The 23,301-nt window shown below is 43.8% G+C and overlaps 1 protein-coding gene and 1 long non-coding RNA gene across 2 annotated transcripts in view; one reads left to right on the top strand and one right to left on the bottom strand.

The window, feature by feature from the left end:
- LOC139607232 (uncharacterized) overlaps positions 1 to 23,301 on the bottom strand; it is a 144,850-nt gene that overhangs the window by 24,212 nt on the left and 97,337 nt on the right. The window contains exons 3-4 of the long non-coding RNA XR_011684811.1: positions 14,432 to 14,508; positions 9,442 to 9,549 (exon numbers count right to left, since the gene is read on the bottom strand). This is a non-coding gene — a long non-coding RNA (uncharacterized lncRNA). The remainder of the gene's footprint in view (positions 1 to 9,441; positions 9,550 to 14,431; positions 14,509 to 23,301) is intronic.
- Positions 1 to 23,301, top strand: part of cyp26b1 (cytochrome P450, family 26, subfamily b, polypeptide 1) — a 35,744-nt gene that overhangs the window by 402 nt on the left and 12,041 nt on the right. The window contains exons 1-2 of the mRNA XM_071459947.1: positions 1 to 1,009; positions 18,209 to 18,433. The exon at positions 1 to 1,009 is cut by the window's left edge and continues 402 nt beyond it. Of these exons, the coding sequence (XP_071316048.1) occupies positions 806 to 1,009; positions 18,209 to 18,433 (429 nt within the window). The 5' untranslated portion in view covers positions 1 to 805. The remainder of the gene's footprint in view (positions 1,010 to 18,208; positions 18,434 to 23,301) is intronic.

Raw genomic sequence — 23,301 nt, forward strand, 5'->3', positions numbered from 1 at the left:
TTGGAAGTTGAGAGAGACGCGATTCCTGGAAGAGTTTTCGTTCATTTTTTCCCCCCAAACCAAGTCTTTCCATCCCTCGACAAGTCTTTAGAAAGTAAAGCCTTGTGAGGTCCAGGGCTCGGCTGCACTTTTTTCCACGTGTCCCAGCTTTTGACATAAACGTGTCACCTTGAGATTTTGACTTCAACGTTTCAGACTTTTCTTTTTTTTTTTTTTTTTAATTTCTTGCCAAACTTGATTTTAAGTCACTGACCCACAAACAAAACGACCAAAAATGAGATTTCAAACACCAGGACAGTCCCCAGTGTTGCGAGATTCCTGTGCTAAATGTGTAAATCACTGAAACAAAGTGAGTTTTAATGGTTTTATTTTTACACTTTACCCGCTGAGGCGTGATACTGAAGATATACGGGGAGTCTGGCAGCACAGCTCACCTGTAGCATCCCCTCCGCTCAGCCGACACTTTGATTTGCACTTTTTTTTAGTTATTATTATTACGCACAGAAACGCAACTTTGTGACTTTTTAAATCTGGAGATCCAGTCTGTCTGAGAGAAAAAACATCGCTCTCCACAGAGTTCATTCATTCTGAAAACACAAGCCGCCTCTGGTCACTTCCACAGCGCTTCTGGAGCGCGTCAAGGAGCGCTGCGCTTTTACGCAAAGAAACTTCCAACTTTTTAAAAAGGTCCCGCGGATCCAGATTTGCCCGTTTTTGGTCGCAGATATAAAGTTTCCCCCAGAGACAGAGACAGAGACAGAGAGAGAGAGAGAGAGAGAGAGAGACCACCGGGCTCTCCATCACCATGCTGTTCGACAGTTTCGACCTCGTATCGGCTCTGGCCACCCTGGCCGCCTGCCTGGTGTCCATGGCCCTGCTCCTCGCCGTGTCCCAGCAGCTGTGGCAGCTCAGATGGACGGCGACGCGGGATAAAAACTGCAAGCTGCCAATGCCGAAAGGATCCATGGGCTTTCCCTTCATCGGCGAGACCTGCCACTGGCTCCTGCAGGTAAGCGCAGCACTCGGGGTCGGGGAAGGAGGGAGGGAGGGAGAGGAGAGGAGAGGAGGGGGGTCGGTGTCTGGGTCAGAGCGGGTCCCGGTGTCTGAGCGGGGACAGAGCGGGACTTTCTCTGTGTGATGAGATCAGTCTTATCGATTTCTTCCAGACTTTTTTTTTTTTTTTTGGGGGGGGGGGGGGGGGGGGGGGGGATACTGATGAGTGGAGGAGCTTTGAGCAGCTCTGAGCTTCACACTCACTGAGCTCGTTACTTGCGCTCCAGCTGATGCTCGCAAACCAAACTCCCACTAGAAAAACACCAGTTTGCGCCTTTTCCCTCCAAACACTCATCCTTCTACCAAATACATCCATTTGACTCAACATCCCATGATGCACGGTGTTTAAATCTACTCATGAAGACTCGATAAATCTCGATTGTCCTCTAAACTATGAGTGTTCAGTGAAGTTTAAACTGGCTCATCCTCATCCAGCGCGTCTGTGATGCACAAGGGGTGACTCCAGCCCCACACACACACACACACACACACACACACACACACACACACACACACACACACACACACACACACGACCATCAAAGACTTTCACTTCACTTTTGATTAGTTTATAGCTCTGTAATCTCTCCCATGATTCCGTGTGGCTCCATCGGCCGATGAGATCAGTGGGTTTTCTGTTGTCGTTTTTATCTCAGACGGGAGCGCGTCGGGTCAGCCGACCGCGGCGCGGAGGGGTCGAGCCGCAGTCAGGCTGATAGGCTATCGGTCATATCTGCTGCGGTGCCTCTGAGCGGCGGTTACATGTAGAGCCCACAGAGCCTCTTCCTTCTTCTTCCTTCAAAGTTCAAATCACGGTTTAATTTGCAAAAAAAAAAAAAAAAAAAAAAAAAAAAAGACTTCCAACTTATTCTGGGGGAAGTTTATGTAGAAAGAGAGGGAAAATAGAAGGTTAAGGGTTAAGGTGAGGGTAAAGTGCACCCCTCGGATTCTCTCCCTCTCTCCTCCTCGCTGCTGCAGCTTATTCGCGCCCTGCGGGTTTTTTCTTGGCTGCGTCCAAAAGACGCTCCCAGCGTGCAGCATGTTTCAGAAACCATTCAGTGAGGAGATTCCTCCTCTGGCTGCTTGATTGACAGATGGAGTAAAGTTGCAGAAAAAGGGGAATATCCCGAGACATGCATGGGTTGATGGGTAATAAAACCCCCAGAGTAACTTTTTAAAGCAGTATTGATCATTTATTGAGGAGATATTTGCTTCGAAACTTGAGGAATTGATCATGTATCGAGGAGAGCTGCTCCTGGTCCAGCTCCACAGGCAGACAGAGCTGTGCATGTTTGAGCCAGTGCTTCAGGTTTCTGTGTAGACCAGGAGGAAGAGGAGTGTGTGTGATGAGGACTTTTATCAGCTGAGGGAAGAAGGTGTCAGGCTCCTGGTTTGACCCCACAGAGCTGCACGAGCCCCGCTACTGAGCAGTGGTTGTCAGCGCGAACTGATGGCTCCCAAGAGAAAGCACTGGGGGGGTGGTGGAGAGAGATAGAGAGACTAGAGGGAGAGAAAGAGAAAGGCAAGAAGAAAAGAGGGGGGGCGAGGGGGGTAAAGCAGGGGCTTGACGAGCAGAGGCACGTTGGCCGCGTGCGGGGCTTGAACTTGCGGTGCTCCTCTCCGTTACATCTGACACCGAGCGAGACGCGTTCCCGGAATGCAACCAAGGACCACGGCCAAGTTTATGGTGGGGGGTGGAGGGGTGGAGGAGTTGGGGGGTGTCAGTCAGACAGAGGAATAAAAGGCTGTGTACGCCTGTACTTATAAGGACCAAATGTCCCCGCAAGTACAATAAAAAAACTGGAAGAATCCACAAAGATTTTTCGCTGGTCTTTCGCTTCTTTCAGGGTCTTGACTGGGACGAGGTTTTGACCTCATCTCAAAGTTCACGGCAGGAAGTTGATGCAGCCGGTGACATGTCTCATGAAAACTGCTGTGGAGAGAGACAGAGACGCTGGGCTGCTGCCCGACCATCATCTGTGCTGTGAGAAAGTGAGGCAGACAGAGATGGAGATCTGATGGGACCTTTCTGCCCAGATGCTGTTATACGTCTCAGCTACTAGTCTGCTGCTTGATTGCTCATGGAGACGACATGTCAGACGAGCTCAGGGACAAGTCATCTCTCTGAGAAAGTCGGGATGAACGCGCCAAGCGCACACAACATTTGATTAAGTTCAAGAAATTAAGAAATAAAGCAACAGATGTTAGGTTTTTAGACCAGAATGGTCTTGATTAGGAGTCAGAACAAAGGAACGTAACACAACCAATGCATGTTTCTGGTATTTCCTTCAGAAGGGACCTTTGTTGTTCAAGCGAATGATGACTGTCCTGACTGAACAATGATGTTCAGTCATGAGTCATCAGTTATTTATATTCAGTAGCGAAGCAGTGAAGGATCTTAGAAAGCATCTGGCCTCACATCCCGTCGTGTGTGTTCTATATATATCTTTTTCTACAGTTACAGCATTTTTGGTGCCTAAACTTTAAAAGAAACTACTGATGTGATGTCATAGTCTCACCAGTGGGGGCGCCAGCTCAGCAAAACGCTCACAACCTATTTTATTGTTTCGGTTTGACGACTTATTGATTGTTCAGTTTCACTTGGTTTGGTTGTTCATGTATTTAACACTTGAACCTGCAATAACTGATTCTTTTTGGCAGCAGAAACACGTTGTGAACACAACTGACATATAATTATTGCTATTTAAATTTATAACTCGTTAGCAAACAGTTGCTAACTTACACATCCAGCAGCTACAGAGCAACGTTATCGTGCACGTGGAGTCGTGTTTGTGTGTCCACCTGATGAATTTAAGTCCAACACTCAGCCTGTTTTTGCTCTGTTTTTGGTCTCCACCACCACCTGAGACAAACGTGTCATTTTAGCCGCTAAATGCTCTGCTGTGTTCACCGGCTGGGGGCTGACAGTGTTTGTTGCTGTGTGGTTGCTGAGCAAGTCGTGTACCGTGGGTTTCTGCTGTGGCTGAAAACTACGCTATGAGAACAGTGTGAACCGAAACAGTTCAATTGTGGCTCTGTAAATCTGATGTGATAATATGATAATTCCCTGAAGGTTAATCACGACCAGCAGCCACTGATATGTTATTATGAATCACACACAGGGGATTTGTGGGAGTGTGTCTGTCCCGAGGCAACTTTCGCTGCATCAAATTTCTCTGGATGCAGATTTTCATAAAACTACCCAAAACATTTTTTTTTTTTTTTTTTGCATATTTTGTTATTTTCTTTCACCCGCTCTCCTCCTCCAGATTTCCTGCACAAACACACTTGGGGTCTAAATGTGTGTATAAATATACATACAGTATATTTTTACCTCAACACACACAGCAGCAGCGGCAGAAGCACATTTTTGTGATGGATCCATTTTAAAAGTGATCTGCAGTTAGAAATAGTTTTATGGTCACTCTGCCAAAGACCTGTCTGCTCCCATTAGGAGCCGAGGCTTTCAGAGGGACAGGGCCAAGCAGGAGCGCTACCGAGCAGGAGCACACACACACACACACACACACACACACACACACGTGCATGGAGTCACTAACTACATGGTGTAGATCTTTGTGTACAGAGACATAATCACACACTAGTTACCCATGCAAACTTTATGCAGCTACACATGCAGATGCACCAGTATGTTTTCCACACAGGTGCACACATCTATGTACAACTTTGTTGATGCCTACATTTATAACAATGTGACTCAAGCAATGTATAGTTTTTATTATCAAAAACTGGCAAAATTTTTGCAAATTTTTGAAAAAATTGTATAAATTCCTGTTTTTGAGATATTATATAACTGCAAATTTGTCATTTGCTGGTTTGTTTATATTTTGCTTTGTTCAGACACACAATGAGAAACAATTTTCAGACATGTCCTGTAACATTAGGGTCAAAATTATCATCGAGCTTTATACAAAATATGCGATGAAGATTTGTCGGATGAACTCAAACAGTGTTTGTAAAAAAAACAAAGCAGCTGAGATAAAATAATAATAATATGCAGATTTTACGTCAAACACACAGACCATTGAGTTAACGTCACAGGAATTCTGGGTAATGAACTCTGTCACCTTTTGAGCATTAAACCTGCTGCGGCCACTTGGGGTCGCCAAAGTGCAGCATTCCCAGATGTAAAATAAATTTTATATAATCAAGATGTAATTTTTACAACTTTTGAAACTATGCACGCGTTACTGATGTTGTGTTCTAAGAATTCTGGGAGTTGAAGTCCTTCAGACTTGCGACGGGGGAAACCTAGCTGCTCCTCTGGACACAGTTTCTCCTGCTCTGGAGCTGATACCTCACACACACACACACACACACAAATACACACACAAATATACTACATGTACACACACAAATACACACACACATGCAGGGCAGACAGGCTGGACTGAATCTGGGTCAGACCAGAGGAAATGAAGACATGGCACAGAGACTCTGGACTGTACAGTGTGTTTGTGTGTGTGTTGTGTGATTTCAGTTTGTAAATGAGCCTAAGCCTGAGAGAACAGCACACGCACGTACACACACACACACACACTCTGAATTTCTGTGAAGAGGGTGTGAGTGTTATCAGTGATTGTTAGCAGTTAGACAAACTTTAGTATCAGCTCACATACACATGCATGCATACTGTAGACACACACACACACACACACACACACACACACACACACACACACACAAACACACACACACACACACACACTAATGCGTTGTCCTGTCTGCCAGCCTGTCTTCTTGTCTCTGTCTGTGATGAAGTGCAAATGATGGTGGGCAGAGTAATAACAGTCCTGCAGACCAAACACTCTCTCATCACACACAGTGATGACAGCTCTCTCTCTCTCTCTCTCTCTCTCTCTCTCTGTCTCTCTCTCTCCCTCCTCTTTTTCTACACCTGTCCCGCTGTCTCCTGCTTTTTCTGGTAGCACATTTACAGCCCAAAATACTCTGACAGTAACGGACTGACCTCAGGTAATTATTTCTATTCTAAGGTGAATTCGTCCTTTAATCGCTCCTCTGTCCAACGGTGCCTTCAAGTGCAGTTGTATTTATGAGAATCATTCATTTGAACAACCCTGTATTTGTTTTGATGTTTACATTAGCATTTAAAGGTGGTATTTCAAAGAAATAACACAAAGTTAATCAAAAGGCTTCAGTGTTTTCGTCACCAGTCAGGTAGCAACAGTGATGCCATTTAAATACCAGCCAGACTTTTCAAATTAAAAATATCAACCATCTGACGGCAGCTTTCATTTCCATGCACATTGTTTATGGCGTTAACCCGTCTGATTTGCTAAAGCTGAAAAAAAAAAGGCCACAAGATTTGAACATCTCACACCCAGCTTTGAATAACCAGTCATTTCCGTTCCCATTTCTGTCTTTAACCAACTCAAACTGCAAATCAAGAGCAGATTTAACCATTTTGAAAGTTTGATTTAATGTACATTTGTATCTGAAGACTCCTGTTTATAGTGACCAGCTCTGTTTCTAGCAGACTCTCCATGATCTTAACCTCTCATCATGACCAAATTGTTGTTAAAACCCGTTTTTCTGCTGTCCAGCATTTCCTCAGATTGAAGACAGCCCAGCGTCTGGGACAGGAACAGTTTACAGCACATGTGGGACCTTTGTTTTTAGGTGGATTGTGCCTTTAACCAGCTCAGACAGAGCAGGGATTGTGAAGCCTGGTGGCTTCATCTATAGTAGGTTCCATTACTGTGGTCCAGCCCGCTGTGTGCTGCATAGCTGCGGTTACACAGTCCTGAGACGCACACACACACACACACACACACACAGTAAATGGAAAGACTTTGAGTATATGCACACAAAGACATATAACATGCAGCAGACGCACATACAGAGTATGTAGATGTAGCGTGCACACAGCTAACACACAATTAACTCGCTACACGAGCACAGAAGTGTGTGAGCTCAGATGGATCATATTACAATGCTGATTGATTAACTCTTTCTCTCTCTCTCTCTCTCTCTCTCTCTCTCTCTCTCGCGGCAGGGAACTGGCAGTGTGTTTTCGTTCGCTGGGTGAGATACATAGTTCATTGAGCGGGCACAAGGGGCAGCCCTTTATATGTGTGTGGTGTAACAGTGTTAACATTCAAGGCAGGACCCTTGAACCTCCGAGGACTCTTCTTCTCACACCCCGCGAACCTTTTTTTTTTCCAAGCTTCTCTCCATCTTTTCTGCTCATTGTTTTATTTTTTTGTCCCATTTTGTTTCATTTATTGATGAAAAATCTAAAGCTCGGCAGCGTTTCTGTGATTCTTGTTCGTAAAACTAGATGATTTTACTTTTAGGTTCTGCTCTTACTGTTGCTTTGCTGTTTAATTTCTTCTTTCCTTCTCTTCCGTCTTCTTCCCTTTATTTCGTTGGCCCTTCCCAACTTTCTAGATTTTATTTTTTGTCTTCAGTTGTCTCACGTCTTTTCTTTTTCCTCATTTCTCCACCTCCTTTTATCTTTTCTCCACTTTTACTCTCCCCCTTCACCTCCCTCCATCTCTTTATTTTTTCACTTTCGCCCCCTCAGAAATCTTTCATATGAAGTTTTAGTCGCTAAGACTGCAGCTATATTGCAAACGCATCCAGCGACAAGAATACCCAAATCAAAAATCTGATTTTCTTTTGGTAAAAGCGCCGCTCTGCGCACATCTTTTCACTCCATTTTCCTCTCTTTTCCATCCATCCATCGCTGCCTTCCTCCTCCTCCTCCTCCTCTTGTTCAGATTAGCAGGAGGTACTGGCACTGGTCTCCCTTGCCCCTTCTTTCACCCCGAGAACACGCTGCTCCCTCGTCCAGGACTCTTGTCTTGGGTCGAGTATAGAGCCCAATGTTAAGCTCCCTGTGTCAATGAGTGTGAGTGTGTGTGTGAAACAGAGGTCGTGTTTTTACTGGGTATAAGCTGTGTATAGATGTAAAGGCTCAGGGTCAGTGTTATGCTGTACTTTTCTTATTACATCCAACGACGACCAAAACCACCTTTAAAAACTTTACAAATTCACTTTGTCGTTTGTGGTGCCCGGACGGAATCTGTTTGTTCCTATTGAGGAAGAAAATCACAAATATATATTGATTTTTTTTTAAAGGCTCATTAATCTCCTAAAACCTCTTTGCATTTTAATTTTGAGCGAACGTGATCAAAACAAGGGTAAACAGTGCACCTTTTGGGGACTATTTTCAGCTGCGGATTAATAAACTTTTGGTCCTCTGGTGAGTTTTTGAAGCACAAAGACAAGAAGCTACAGCTCCCACGTTCACCCTCATGCAGGAACATGTCACCCAGTGCAGCAGCGTGGCTCCCTCACCTGTTGCCTCTCAGGTTTTTAATAGTTCAGGATAACATTGGAGCTCTAAGGCCCAGAGGAGGGAGATATATCAGGATAAAACATCACCACAGCTCTACACTGTGTGTCTGTAGCTGAGGTACGAGTGTGTGTGTGTGTGTGTGTCAGCGTATTAGCTGGGGTCCCGGGGTGAGTGCTTAGAGAGTTTTGAACAACCATAATCTCCCTTTCTATAATGTCCCCGGGTCAGGGGCCAGCCCTCGCTCTCCCTCTCTCTCTCTCCTGCTCTCTCTCTCTATTCTCCTTGTTTTTTGGCTGAACTATCCGCAGCCCTTTTCCCTTAATCCGTCCTTTTTGAAACCAGCACCCTTCCCACCTCTCCGCCTTCTCTGCCACGCTCGCCGCTCGCTTTCTCTCGCTCCGTCTTTCACACTTTCTCTTTCTCGTTCCCTTCGTCTCTCTTCCTCCCCTTCTGTCTCCTTCCCTCCTCTTCCCTTCCTTTCCATCCTTCTTTCCCCTCCTCTCGCTTTACTCTTGTTCCCTCTCTTTCTCCTGCCCTCTCTGTCTCTCTGATGTGGTGGCGTGACCGCAAAGGGACGGGGCTCATTGTCAAGTCGAGGACCTATCGCACCATTCAAACACACAATCTCACACACACACACACACATAAAGACTCACACACTGGTTCCTTGGTATCTCTGGCACTGGCTGAATGATTGACAGCTGAAAAGAAAGAAGGAATTCCCTCACAGCCTTTGACCTCGTTTCCTCTCTCTCCTTCTCTTCTCCGCTGATGCTGTTGCCGCTTTTTCACTTTTCATTTTTAACCTTTACTTTAGTTCCTCAAGATTTTACCCGTTTGGCGCATTTTGGCACCACCTTTGTGTTTCTGCACCATATTCCCCCCCAAAAAAATCAGCCGTCAGTCAAGCAGCGTGGGCAGGCTTCCCTGTCACGCCACATTTTGTTTTTGTAATTGACACTCTTCTTTTCGTCACGTGTTCTTCTAAATGGTCATGATATTTATAGTTCTGATGATCTGTCCTGTGGTGACATTTGACCCACCTGCTTCCTCAAGGACGCCGCACCAAGCCGACAAAGAACAACCTCGCGTCGCCTCCCAACGCCCTTACTAACTGCAAGGACTGCCGCCGTGCACGCACCCTTCAGCACCTGCAATGAGAGGAAATAACCAGTCAGTACTTTGCATCCATCCTCTTTCATTTGTTTGGTCTGAATCAATAAATGACTTGATAAAAAGCCACCACAAAAGATTTGCTCAAGTGTTCACACAGCTGAAGTGAAAGTGACCGACATGAAAAAAAAAAGGAACACAGTGAATATGAAACAATGCAACTGGAATTTACAGGTAATTTTGAATATTTAGCTTTTCTTTGATTCCCAATTTTACCTTTTTAGAAATTTGTATTAAGCTTGTGTTGCTTTTCCAAACAGACATCAATGTAATTTTGTATCTGGAGCTGTTATCTAAACTCTCTGCAAAGCATCAACGATCTAAATGATATAAAAATAAGACCCAGGTTGGAGGAAGAACATTGGAATTTTCCTTTAATTTGAAAGGCCTTTAGTTTGCTGTAGATTAATGCAAAGCAAGAATTTAAAGGAAACTTTCATGTGTGGTGTTAATTCATTTTTACACTGTATCACAGATAAACTGCTTAAATCCAGAAACCATCGCGCAACCTTGAGTTTTCGTGCACATGCATTCATCTGCAGATGTATGCGACTTAATCCTGTGAACATGACATTAAACTCATTCCACAGACATGTTTTCGTCCAAAGAAACCTACATTCACCTTCTCGGATTAAGCTCTAGATGTCAGCAGCAATTGTAAGCGCGTCCCTCTGAAGACGAAAAACTTCCTCTGGTGGACGACAAAACCTTTTACACACTTTAAACAAAAAAAAAGTTTAGCTTCAAACTTCAGCCACAAAAAACCGTCTTTAAATTACCATTTTTTCCTCTGTCGCTTTTTGCTCTTTCATTGCCAGGACACATCCTGTCATTCATTTTCTGCTCCTGTTTTTTCCATCAGTCTTTGTTTCTGTCTGCTCCCACTAAGCATCACCCTAACATTTCGGTTTTAAAACTGCTCTAAATGTACACTGTCTGTCCCTCCACACACACACACACACACACACACACACACACACACACACACACACACTCTCTCTTGGTGTCCCCCCAGCTAGCCAGTGTGTGTGTGTGTGTGCTGGTTGAGCCGCAGCATTGATCTGAGTAAACATAATTAGCTGTGTTTTTTTGTCTTGCCCTAATAAAAGAGTCATTTGTTGGACATTTCCACTGCGCTACAAAGAGGACATTTATAAGCCCAGGCCCAGGTTCGCCCCCAGGCCAACCCCAACAGAACAGACGGGGGTATTTTTAGCACGGCCGACGCGCTAGCTAGCCCTGCTCGGACAGTGTGTGTGTGTGTGTGTGTGTGTGTGTTTGCAGAAAAAGAGAGAGAACATGAGAGACAGCTGGGTTGTGTGAGATTTTCTGCGATTGTGGTGGCATCTGTGAGAAATTCTGTCTGTGAGTGTGGGAATGTGTAAGTGAAAGATTTTGTGTGTGTGTGTATGAGAAAGTGTTTGGATGGCGTGTGTGGAAAATCCTCACAGAACCCCCCCCCCCCCCCCCCCCCCCCTTGCCCCTTTATTGAGGTTCTTGTAAAATATCTGATAAATCTCTGTTCAAAAAATATAAAAGGGACTCTGTGGAAGCCGGTTACAAGTACAGCCCTGTCCCGACAGTACACACACGCACAAAGTTGAAAGCACTATACATCAGGGACATTTGTTATTAAAGCCTATTCCTGACCCTCAGTTGTATCTACATAACCTTTAACCCTGACATAACCTTTATTCTGACCTTCCACTTTAACCGCGGCTCTGATCCTACAGTACATCTGAAGCTGCAGCTCTGTGCAGTGTTTTACACCTAATAACGCCTCAGGGTCCAGTTTGTAGCTGCGTTCGCTGTTCTCAACCTGCCGACGTCAGTTTTATCTTTACCTTAAAGGGAGACCGGGGACTTCTGGGCGAGACGGACGGAAAGTGCTTGGAAAAAAAACAGTCAGGAGTAAGTCTGATTTTCTCTATTTGTGCGTTGTTTTCTTGTGCTTCTTCTGGTTGCGTCACATGTGGTTACGACAAAGCAGAATATAAAGTGAGGAAGCGTGAAGCTGCAAACTTTGTTGGAAGATTCTGTGGTGAGATTTGCATCCTGGGGCCGTGAGTTCCCTTTTGTTGCACGTCAACACCCTGGTGTGTTGAAGTTTAATGGAGGTAATACAAGCTGCCGCTCTTCCGATGAATCGTCTGAAGCAGGGTGTGTTTTAAAACTTAACTACTACTAGAATGTGAAACTGTACCTTTGCATTGTTGATCTGCAAAACTTCGGGAGGTTAATGTCACTTTGCTTTGATGAAACATTTCACAAAGAAGCAGCAACAGAAAGCAAAGTTAAATTAATCTATAAGAATTGTTCAAAATACATGAAATATTTTGAAATTTATACTTGGTGTTCATTTTACAGATCTAGAAAAAATTTGACCAGAGTGACCTGTTGTGTGTTTTGGATGTTTTTGCTGCTATCAGCTGATCATGGGAAATATAAGCTGCTTTTAGTAGAAACCAAATGAAAGTTAAGGTTAAACACGGGCTTCAGATTTACACTGAACAGTGCATCTAAATGAACCACACCACAGTGAGTCTGCCCTGTGGTGCTCCCCTTTACACACACATGCACACATCATGTTCTGCGCCTCCACAGCCAGCTTGTACTTCTCTTCGTTGCTAGGTAACATATCCACAAGACAAAAAAAAAAAAAAAAATAGCTTTAAAACTTTATGCCCGCCATCATTAAGAGAAACCTCTTTATGGTTTTCAGCTCAGATCAGAGTTTGTTGCCTGTGACCTCGGTGGTAAAATCAGCCGTAATGTTGTGGTAGCAATTTTGGTTTTTGGGTTCTTTTGCGAAACTGAGCGAGTGTTTACAGCGAAGGCTCCTTCGCTTCACTGAGGTTTGGGGGGACGTGTGTTTCAGCCTGCGCAATCAGTGTGAAGCTGTGACGCCTGCATCTCCGCGGCGACATCCATGACTCTGTGTGTGTGTGTGTGTGTGTGTGTGTGTGTGTGTGTGTGTGTGCGTGTGTGTGTGCAGTGATCCTGTATGCGGTTATGTACGTGTTCTCCTGCAAGAGGAGTGTGGCGTCATTACATCACGACTTTTCCATGCTTGCTCTGAGAGAGTGTGTGTGTGTGTGTTTTGCCAGGTTTTGGGGGGGGGGGGGGGGGTACACTTCTCACCTTTTAAGCTAAATGTCATCCAGACCACACCCCTGGCACGCACGCACACACACACACACGCTGTATTTTAGTGTAACTTTTTGTTTTACGCATATTTTTTTTCTCCCCGTTTTCTTGCAGGGAATATGACAGATGAAAGCCTGCAGTATCCTGCCAAAATATGTGTGCATGTGTGTGTGTGTGTGTGTGTGCATGCGCGTGTGAAAAGAAAATAAAGAGAAATGGAAAGAGAAAATGCATGAGGAGATACACACATAATGCACATAGCTGCACACACACACACACCAAAGAAAGTACACAATCGACCCAATCTGATGCTGTATCTTGGAGTGTGAAAGGGAGCCTTGTCTGGCTGCCTGAGGAACTCCCTGCTAATGTATGTGTGTGTGTGTGTGTGTGTGTGTGTGTGTGTGTGTCAGCAGCCCTGCCAGGCAGACATACTAAACCACTCTACATCCATGTGGCAGCAAAATGTAGCTTGGAAAACAACCCCACTCTAACACACACACACACACACACACACACACACACACACACACACACACACACACCCCAAGGGCTCCAGAGGCCAGCCGGCGACCTGGTGTGTGTGTGTGTGTGTGTGTGTGTGTGTGTGTGTGTGTGTGTGTGTGAAAGAGTGTGTGTGTGCATGCCACAGTAAAAAGAGGAAGTGTACAGGAGCTGTGAAAACAGTTCAGGTCAACAGTTTGTACCCAGACAGACCAACAGAGAGAGAAAAAGAAACTGAAATCAGACCGAGCTGCTCACATTTAGGGGCTCTGTCCAGTAACCACACTGAAGTATGACGGTAGAAAACGCTTCAGCGATCTAAAACATCCCCTGGACCGAAGAGCTGCTTTTCAGAGGGGTCATGACATACACCAGAGGGCAATGCAGCTATTATGGGTAGCGTTTTATAGAAACACTCAAAAAGACATCTACGGTTCAGACAAAATAATGTCAACACCTCATGAAAAGGTCTTAAGACGCTTCAGCGCGATTGCAAACGCAGCTACAAAGGTGGGGCGTGTTGGGCACGAATGCTAATTAGCAGCGTTTTTCATCTATAAAAGCAGTCTGGCAATCATAGTTTTCAAAGCAACGTGAAACAACTAACAGAGCTGCAAAGAGGCCGAGGCATCTGTGCTCAATTTAGGTCAAGTTCACACAGAGAAATGTTGAGATGTGAGATGTTTGTCGCAAGGAGGGGAGGAAGAGATGAGCTGCAACCAGCGAGAACCAGAGGAGAAAGCGAGCGAGACGGATGGATTTCCTCATGTCCGTCACTGGTGGCAGTTTGTCGGGTATTTTCTTCTGCATCTTCGGATAAAGTTCAAGTGTTTTCAGAAAGTTTTACCAAAATTTTTTAATCCAATGTCAAGTTGTAAGGTTAAGGTTTGGGAGAGGTCATGGTTAAGTGGTTATGGTATAGTTAGACTAAATCGTTTGGTTGATCATGGGCAGAGATCATGGCTACGCTCAGTTAAAGGTTAATTGCAGGTCACTGACAGGAAGTCAGACCTGCTACGCTCGACCTCCGCTCCCTTATTTTCCGCCTTGCCACAGAAAGGGCACACGGCTTCCTGTGATGGTGGTGAGCGTTGGCATCGGACAAAAACCGCAAAATGCAGACTTATCCATCATGGACACAATGCCCGGGGGACATGCGTCTGAGCTGAACAGGGATATTACAGAAACATAATAAAGCATATGACCTACCTCTGCAGGAGTGTTTACTTCAGAGTTGATGGCTTCCTCAAAGATTCATGAAGCGTTTCCATTATTTGGTCTCACCACTGTAAGACAACAAGAAAAGACAAGGAAATATGGTTGAGTTCAAAAGGCAACGACAGTTTACAGCTCAAAAGCTAATTTTATAATTAATATATTTCTGTACAAGTTGATAATTAAGGAAGCTCCCAACCTGTGAAAGCAGCTGTACAACATCAATGCCTGTATTATGAACCATTATGGGGTTCCATTGTTCTTGGATCATGAGCCTTAATAAGAACTACAAGTCAGGCCTCTGCAGCTTCGATTTTGACCATTATTTGTGAGTCCTTCAACTTTATGAAAGTGCAATCCTAAATTGCTAAAGGCTATAAAAACATACTGGGTTCATTTCTGCCTCCTAAAGCCTGAAGAAGTTGCCACTCTTCCTCTGATAAAAGATGAATAGACAAAAGTGTCTGGTTCATATTCCATCCTTCTGGTGAATGATCAGGTAGTAGTTTAATACTTTATTCAAACACGCCCATTTTAACAGTTGTTGGCGCCTGAAGCAACTTTTTGATTTGATTGTATCAAATGTATTAAAGCTTCACTGCAGGACTCTGGGCCACAAATTACACTGTAAACCAGAATCACTGTGAAGATAAACTGCCACACACACACAAACACACAAACAGAAAGTGGCACCACTGCGAGAGAGGTGCGTCTCAAACAGGAAACAAACTACCTGCTAAAATTAGCGACTGAAAGAACTCTGGATTCACACACACACACATACTGTACATAACTGAACACACATAAATTTATGAGTCACACACTTAGAAGCTCCCTCTCACCCTGTCTCACACACACACATCCAGGTCAGATGGTTTCCTGTAGTTACAGTCGTTCTTAACGGTGATTCCCGCCAGAATAAAAGGGGACAGGAGGAGAAACGTTTGCTCTCTTGTACACCGGAGATCAAGAGACACAGAGAGAAACTTAATCTCTCTCTCTTGTATAAATGTCAGACTAAACTCTTTTACAGCACCTCATAGTCCTGCTTCTTCGGCCCGTATGTTTACATATGTTACCCGTGGGTGAGAATATGCGTGTGTGTGCCTCACAGTTGTACATATCTCTTTCCCCAGGAGTAAACTGGGGTCAAACCAGTTAGTGTTGTCACGGCAATTTGCAGTTTAGGCCTCTGCATGTTTGTTTGCTTTGCACATTTTTTTGGGGTGAATTTTATGAATTTGGAGTGTGTGTGTGTGTGTGTGTGTATGTGTGTGTGTGTGTGTTTGTGTTCGTGTGTGAACATGCATGACCACATTCATGCATCTGAGTGCCTTTAAGTGTACATGCATGTGTGTTTTCACTGTATGTGTGTGTCTACAAGTGCATGTGCTTGTGTGTGAATGATGCGTTTGTCTGCAAGACTTGGTGTGTATTCGCTGTGTGTGTGTGTGTGTGTGTGTGTAACACAGTAAGCTGCCCCCGGGCTGATATATATTCTTTTCACTCAAACAGCCCATTTACAGTTCTGGGGTCGGCTCCCTCTCGCTCTACCATGACCCAGACCGTTTAGAGGTCAGCGTCAAAGCTGAACTCAGGTCAGCTCGCTAACTGACTCCAGCTCCAGTCCTCTGGGGGTTTACTGACAGCCGCGCTGCTCAAACTGTGGGGCAGGGGGCCCAAAATGGGCTGTGTGGCCTCTTCTGGCGGGTCCCAGTGTGGAAAAGGAACAGATGTAATCTGAATTCTCAGTGGCAAGAAAGTTTGGGCAACTTTTAAGGCATTTCAAGTGATTTTTGACTTTGCCTCTTGGTGCTTAATGGTTTGGTGCTTCTGCGCTCAAGTTCCTCTAGTTCATCTGTCAAGTTTGGCATTTTCATCTCTTTAACAATCACTGCTCATGTTTATTACCCATTTTTTCTCCTTCTTACGTTTATTCCAAACAGACTTGAAACATCAAACATAAGATTTCTGTATCTAGAAGAGCATGAAAAAAAAGTCAAAAAAATAGTTAGAATAAATGAGATTTAAATTTAGAAAATTTAGATTTTCAGCCATTATTATAATAGTAGTTATAGACATGGCTCATATTAAAGTTATGAAAGACTAATTTGAGAAATCTCATGTCCTGAAAGTGTCCAGTTGTTCCCAACCTAAGGCTTGGGACCCCCAAAGTGGTCATATGATTAACCCAAGGGATTTGTAAGGGTCACAAATCCAAAGTGGGAACTTCTGAGGCGGAGGAGGGAGTAAAGTATCTCTAAACAATCAAATATGGATCTTATATATATAATAGTGTACAGTAAATCTGTTTGTAGTTGATCCACATCAAAGCTGCTGAACTAGAAGAACAATATTTGAAGTGGCAGTGGCTAAAAAGGATGAACGGAGGCTGAAACAGATCAAATCCTTCAGGAGCCACATCAAGATCTTCTTTCATTCCTTCATTCTGGTCCCTCTGGATTAGAAATTTCATTTGCTGTACTTGAAGCCTGAGCTGAAAATGTTTGGAGAACCTTTAACCTCAACTATTTGGGGGTTGATGTTAAAGCCGAACTCCCTAAAGGCATCACGTCCTGAAGGCAACTTAAATCAGTTTTCATTGAATTAACCTGATGTATGCAGGGTTCTTAAACATCTGCAGCCCGCTACCTTTAGCGTAGAAGTTTACTTTTTTGTGGAGAACCCAGATGACTGAAACATCAGTAACTTTTTGCATGTGGGGGGCGGGGGAGACTCACCAGAAATGGTCTGTTTGGGCCCCAGACCACAGAGAGAAAAAATACTTACTCAGAGCTTTTAGGTTGGAAGATCAAAGCTGGAGTGAAGGTCAGATCCTAAAGGCTTAAATTAATGGCAAGCATAAAAATCAGTCGTAAGAATGGCTGTGGAGCTTAAACTATCTGACTGAGAGAAGGAACGTTAGAGGTTCAGGCAGTTTTCTGCTTGGTTAGCAAAATACCCATTTGGCTACTACATAAGATTTGTTAAGGATGGTGATGTGAGGACGAGAAGAAGAATGATGATGATGTATAGAGGGAAAAGACAAATAGAGTGATTGAGTTTTAGAAATTTACTTTTCTACCTCAGATGGCCTTTTTTAATGATATGTGTTTGTTAGGAAATTTCTGCCATGTCCATTTTCTTATGGGCAAAGTCAATCTGAAAAGAAAATCAGTGAGGGGATCTCCATCCAACAAAGGGACAGGAAAAGCATTTCTCTGTCAGTAAACAGGGGTGGAATGTTTGGGGATTTCCTTGAAATAATGTCTCCTCACACCTTCTTCTGTACGTCTCTGACGGTAAAGGGAAATTCCACTGTTCAGCCAAACTCTCATCATTACTGACGACAGTCTCTCTCCACCCCAAGCATCCTTTAAAACCAGCCCACCTTTTTTTTTTTTTTAAACCCCCACTGTCTTCAGGCTTCAATGTTTTAAGTATCTCTAGCTTCTTTGGACAATATCAATCTTTGGAAAATGAATTTGAAGCCTACCACAAAGTAGATTATATGAAATGTATGAAATATTTATACAAATTTTAGATGATATTTGACTGATGTTTGATGGGCTGAAAACCAGAAATCATTGATATTGATTAATAATAACCCTACTACAGCCTTACAGAGTTGGTTATTCATTTCTTAATGGAAAAGGTCTTTGACGAGTTACTCAAACCCATATTTTTCTGTCTTGGGAGACTTTTGTGGCATCATTAAAACCTGTTGAGCTCCAATACTGATCTATACATCTCTTCTCTCCTTCTGCCTAGGGTTCAGGCTTCCATGCGTCGCGGAGACAGAAATACGGCAATGTGTTCAAGACTCATCTCCTGGGTCGCCCCCTGATCCGGGTGACGGGCGCCGAGAATGTTCGCAAGGTGCTGATGGGTGAACACACGCTGGTGACGGTGGACTGGCCTCAGAGCACTTCCACGCTGCTGGGACCCAACTCGCTGGCCAACAGCATCGGAGACATCCACCGCAAGAGGAGGAAGGTCAGGACAAACACCGAGACATGTACACGAATGTAGATGTTCGATGATTGAGATGTTTCATATAAGGGGAGGGCACGGGACCAATAAACACATTTACTCTGTACATGAGCCTGGAACCTCACATCTTCCGTAAAAGGCACTTCCAACATGGCAAAGAAAAGTCACGTTAAAAACTGATGATCACAAATACTTGCCCCTGTAGGGTCCAACTTTACTCCTTCAAAGCACCAATGATAGATTATTGTTTGGCCTTTTTATTACAAGGCAAAATAAACATTTCAACTTTTAGTCATGCCATCTGCAACTTGCATACTTTCACATGTTGTCATGACTAGAGTCACCCAGGATTTTTTTTTCTGTGGCCTAAAAGTGGCTTCAGTAATTACACAAGGAAGGACTTCAGTAATATTTCCTACAAGTCTTTATAAAGTCTGAAAGAAAAACACAAATTTATCTGCAAAATAAAAGTTTTGAAATCCATGACTGACACAGCTGACAGATTACTCTGTCTGTAGCGATGCTGCCATGTTTGCCATTTAGGAACAAACACAAGGAACAGTGCACATCCAGATTCACAGGTACAAATGCGGGAGAACACAATCAGAAAGGTGGGACACACACAGACGAACAGAAAGAGAGAGTATCAGTGTAAAACTATCCCGTTCTCTCAGTCTTATCAGCAGCGTTCTGGCTACTGAAGCGTGAGAACAACCCCCCCCCCATCTCTCCATCCTCTCCTCCACTCATCTGCATGGAGGGAGAGAGAGAGTGTCCAGTCAATACCGCTAAACCTCGATTAACCATTTTTTTGGTATCTTTTCTGCTTAATTTCTATGATTCTTCCCAGACTATTTTCTCTCTCTCACTTTCTCTCTTTTCCAGCTTCTTTCTCTCCATCTTTCCTCCATCCTCTTACTTCCTCTCTCTCTCTTTTCTGTGCCAGGACCATTTCAGGTAATCAGCTACTTACCTCTCCCTCCTATTATCCCCTTATCCCTGGGGCACATACCTTCCTCCCTCTTTCTTTCTTTCTCTCTCTCTCTCTCTCTCTCTCTCTCTCACATACACACAAAAACACACATTTGATGAACACAAAGTCACTGATAAACACACACAGACACACAAAGGACTAGAGTAACAAGAAGCAGAGTCTGGTGTATTTTCTGGTAAATCTCTCTCTCTCTCTGGATCCACCACTGGATGGAGATTTTTTGGGGGTGGGGTCAGGTTTCGTTACCTTGGTGCCCGGGGATGGTGAGGGGTTGGCTGGGTCTAATCTGGGCTCTGATCCCCTCTCCTCTCCCTGGAGACCCCCGCACTAACCTCATGTAATGACCCCTGATTAGGAAGGCTGCCTCTGACATGGCACAAAGAGGGGCTTTCTGTGGGGGCTCGACACACACACACACACACACACACACACACGAAAGCATATGTGCACACACACCTGAACATTCCCCGCTTTCAACCAGATACAGGTCAGTAAAGCTGCCTGTAGAAGTAGGACGAAGCCCAGCCACACTGCTGATGTGCCTTTGAGCCAAACAAACAACCTCCTACTTGATGCCGTTCTATCCACAACCAAATCTCCCTAAGAGGCCAAAAAAAGAGGTCTACCCTGCAGAGATCAAGTGATGAAGCATGAGGTACCATCTTACCCCCGACTTTTCCAACACCTGCTTTTGGGAAGAAACTAGGTCCTTGAGATACAATCGATCCAAGGAGGAGAAATCTGGACATCGCTGAGGCCTTGCAGCTTCAGACACATACTCTCCTGCAGCCTCTTGGAAACGGTCGAAATTATTTTCTCTATTAGTATTTCCTGGACTGTCTTTTCATCTTTCTGGATTGTCTATGACAGTGGGAACTCTCGCCTTCTTTAATGATTCAACCCATGATCTGTTTCTGCAGTAAAGACGTCAGGCTTTAGACTCGTGTCATGAAATCATTTCCTCCGCGCCACCAAAATTGTTAATAGTTAATGAAACACTTGAAGGGCTGGGTAACTTTAAAAGACACATCATAAACAGACTAAAAAAACACTTGCAAGCCAAACAACATTAAAGCTACAAACATTTTCAAGCATTGTCTTATATTTAGGCCAAAACTGTAATAAAATGTGGCATTTTCATATCAATAAATATCTTGAAGTTGATTTAGCATTACAATATCTCAAAATCCAGCCAGTTAAAATGGAAGCATTTCCATTTCCTGTTTGAAAATATTAAGTTCGGCTGACAAAAATCAGACAAGAGTACAGGCAATGATGCATTTAGATGCAGTCTGTGTTTGCTTGGAAGAAACAGAAGATGAAAAAGACTCGCTAAAATAAACCTCCCAAAAAAAAAAAAAATAAATAAAAAATTGTGACATAACCCACCCACACAGTTTGACTGACAGGTGCAAAAAATGCAAAACCTCCCAGAAAAAATAGTCAATATTAAGATTATTACTCACAGCAATTCATTTAGCTCTGTATGCATCATCAACACCATGTCGTTCTGATGACAGGAGGCTCAACAAACAGAGACAGACACTGAGAAAGGCAGTGAGAAGGGCAGAGAGGTCAGCTGGGCAGTTTTCAAGGATTATGTAGGCATGTGTGTGGGTGTGTGTATGTGTGTGTGTGTGTGCGTGTGGGTTGGCAGCGCTCTCCCTCCTGTTTTCTGGGTAATAAAACAAAGTCAACAGACAGAAGCGAAACAACATCAACTGAGAGAAAGAATGAGCGACTGGCTGACTGTCTGACCCACTGGACCAGAACTGCTCCTGTGTGTGTGTGTGTGTCTACCCTCCTTGTGGTTTTTGTACGGAAAAACAATCTTCACACAGCACATTAGCCTTTGGTGGATCAACAGAGCCAGCCAGTTTCCATATAACCTTGTGTTAAGCTAGGAAACTAACTCCCTCAAAGAGCCACAGCGGCCTGGTTTTCCACTACAGGCCAACCCGGGCCAAGAAGGTCCAGCCAGGACTTACACATCACCCTTGACTGAAAACAATATCAAACATATGTTTTTCTGCTGCAAACACGTAGAGTTTATCACTTTCGTTACGTTTCCAAGGCTTCAAGTCTTTTCCCGTGGACAGCAGGGAGTGAGAGAAGATTCAGATTTGGAATCGTGTCACATCTCTTGCACTTTGCCTGACATTGTAATGCATACATTATGACAGAAATTGGTTGTAACATGTTATTTATGGCTCCTGAGTCAGCCTTCAAGAATTTAATCTCTAAAGGTAGATTTCTTCACTCGCATTAAGGATATGACAGTAGCAAGAGAGGCGGGGCAGACGTTATACACCCTTGGGAAAGTTTCAGACCTTTAGAAGTACAGGGTTGGGTTCATTTGGTTCCAGATTCATTCAGCTTCTTGAGTTTGAACCTGATAATTTGGTGAGTTTGGGGCAACAGAGACAAAGTACACTGACTTATCATCACCTCAGTTATTATTATGAACGTGTTGCCTGTTTATACGTCATTCAGATGATACGAAGCAACAGTAAAAATGATTTCAGTCACCTTTGTTCCCCTCACCTATAAACCATGTGCGCAATATTTGCTTAAGGAAACTTTCTTTAGTTTGTGTGACATTATAAATAGATCAACCTCGTGTTTGCCTTGTGTTGTAATAAACATGCTGAGACAGTCTCAGAAAGCCCCACCTGACCCACAGCGGAAAAACGTCCCTCTGTGCTGAAATAACAGCGGGAGAATCCAGACGCTGTGTTGACAGTGGCAGCCAGGTCTTTTATTTTCACCCCCTCTGACATACCTCTTACTCTGCCTCTTCTATTTCTCCACTGCCCAAATTCCCTCGTTCCCCCCCTTTTCACCCCCTTCCCCGTTTGCCCTCCACCGCCAGCTCCACATTTTCCTTCCCCCTTGTTTTTCTTTCTTTTGGAACCTTCCCTCTATCCCTAAATTTAGGAAAAGGAGAAACAGAGGCAGGGAAAACAGAGAGAGAGAGACAGACAGAAAGGGAGATTGGATAAGAATTAAAGAGACACGAGAAAGTGTCACTTTTAATTCCAGCATCTTCAACCAGGCTGTTACACGCAGCGTATTCTCAATAACTTCACATTTCTTTCTCTTTTTTTTGGCATTATATTTTTTTTCCTCATGCTGATACTGTAAGAAACTGAAAAAATATGGGTTCACTTAACATCACGAAATCCCACTTCCCTCCATGTTTTTGGAAAAAGATGCTGCTCTGCATGCAGCCTTGCTTTCTGTGTGTGTGTGTCTGTCTCCTGTGCTCCTGCTCATCACCAGTAGAGGGCACTGCCAATTCTAACTGAGTTGAAGCCCACTCTGACTGTCCATTTTCTGTGAATCAGTGTCAAAGGTGAAATTCACAGGAAGGATGCAATATGTAAAACTTTAATTTAACAGTTTCAATGTGGGTTTTCAGGGAGGTCCATCAAAAAATACTGATAACTGCAGTTGAGTGATTTTTATATTATTACATAGTTTTGTGTTGCCAGCAGTAATTATAAAAACCCATGCAGAAATCTGCAGTGGTATTAATAGTGTATAGAGTTGCATACATCAGATGTTTGGAGGTTCACTGTAAAAGAAAATTGCAACTTTATTCTAGTGCTGTGATATTTTTCATTGAAAGTTATTGAGCTTCAGTGTTATATAAAAAAGGCTGGAAGAGGTCAAGAATTGCTCTTGCAAAATTAAGTATAGGGTAGATAAAACCATAGCAATGGATAATATTTTATGAGCTCATCTCATGTTTTGCATGTACAGTAGGATAAATGCTTATTCTGCAGAATAGTGAGAAACTGCAGGTATGTTTAGAGGAGTAAAAAGTGCAATATTTCCCTTTAAAGCGCTGTAGAGTAAAACCAGGAGTCTAATA

The sequence above is a fragment of the Trachinotus anak genome, unplaced genomic scaffold (assembly GCF_046630095.1).
Source record: "Trachinotus anak isolate AG129_WGS33_773 ecotype Australia unplaced genomic scaffold, CSIRO_AGI_Tana_v1 ptg000023l, whole genome shotgun sequence".
Taxonomy (NCBI): domain Eukaryota; kingdom Metazoa; phylum Chordata; class Actinopteri; order Carangiformes; family Carangidae; genus Trachinotus; species Trachinotus anak.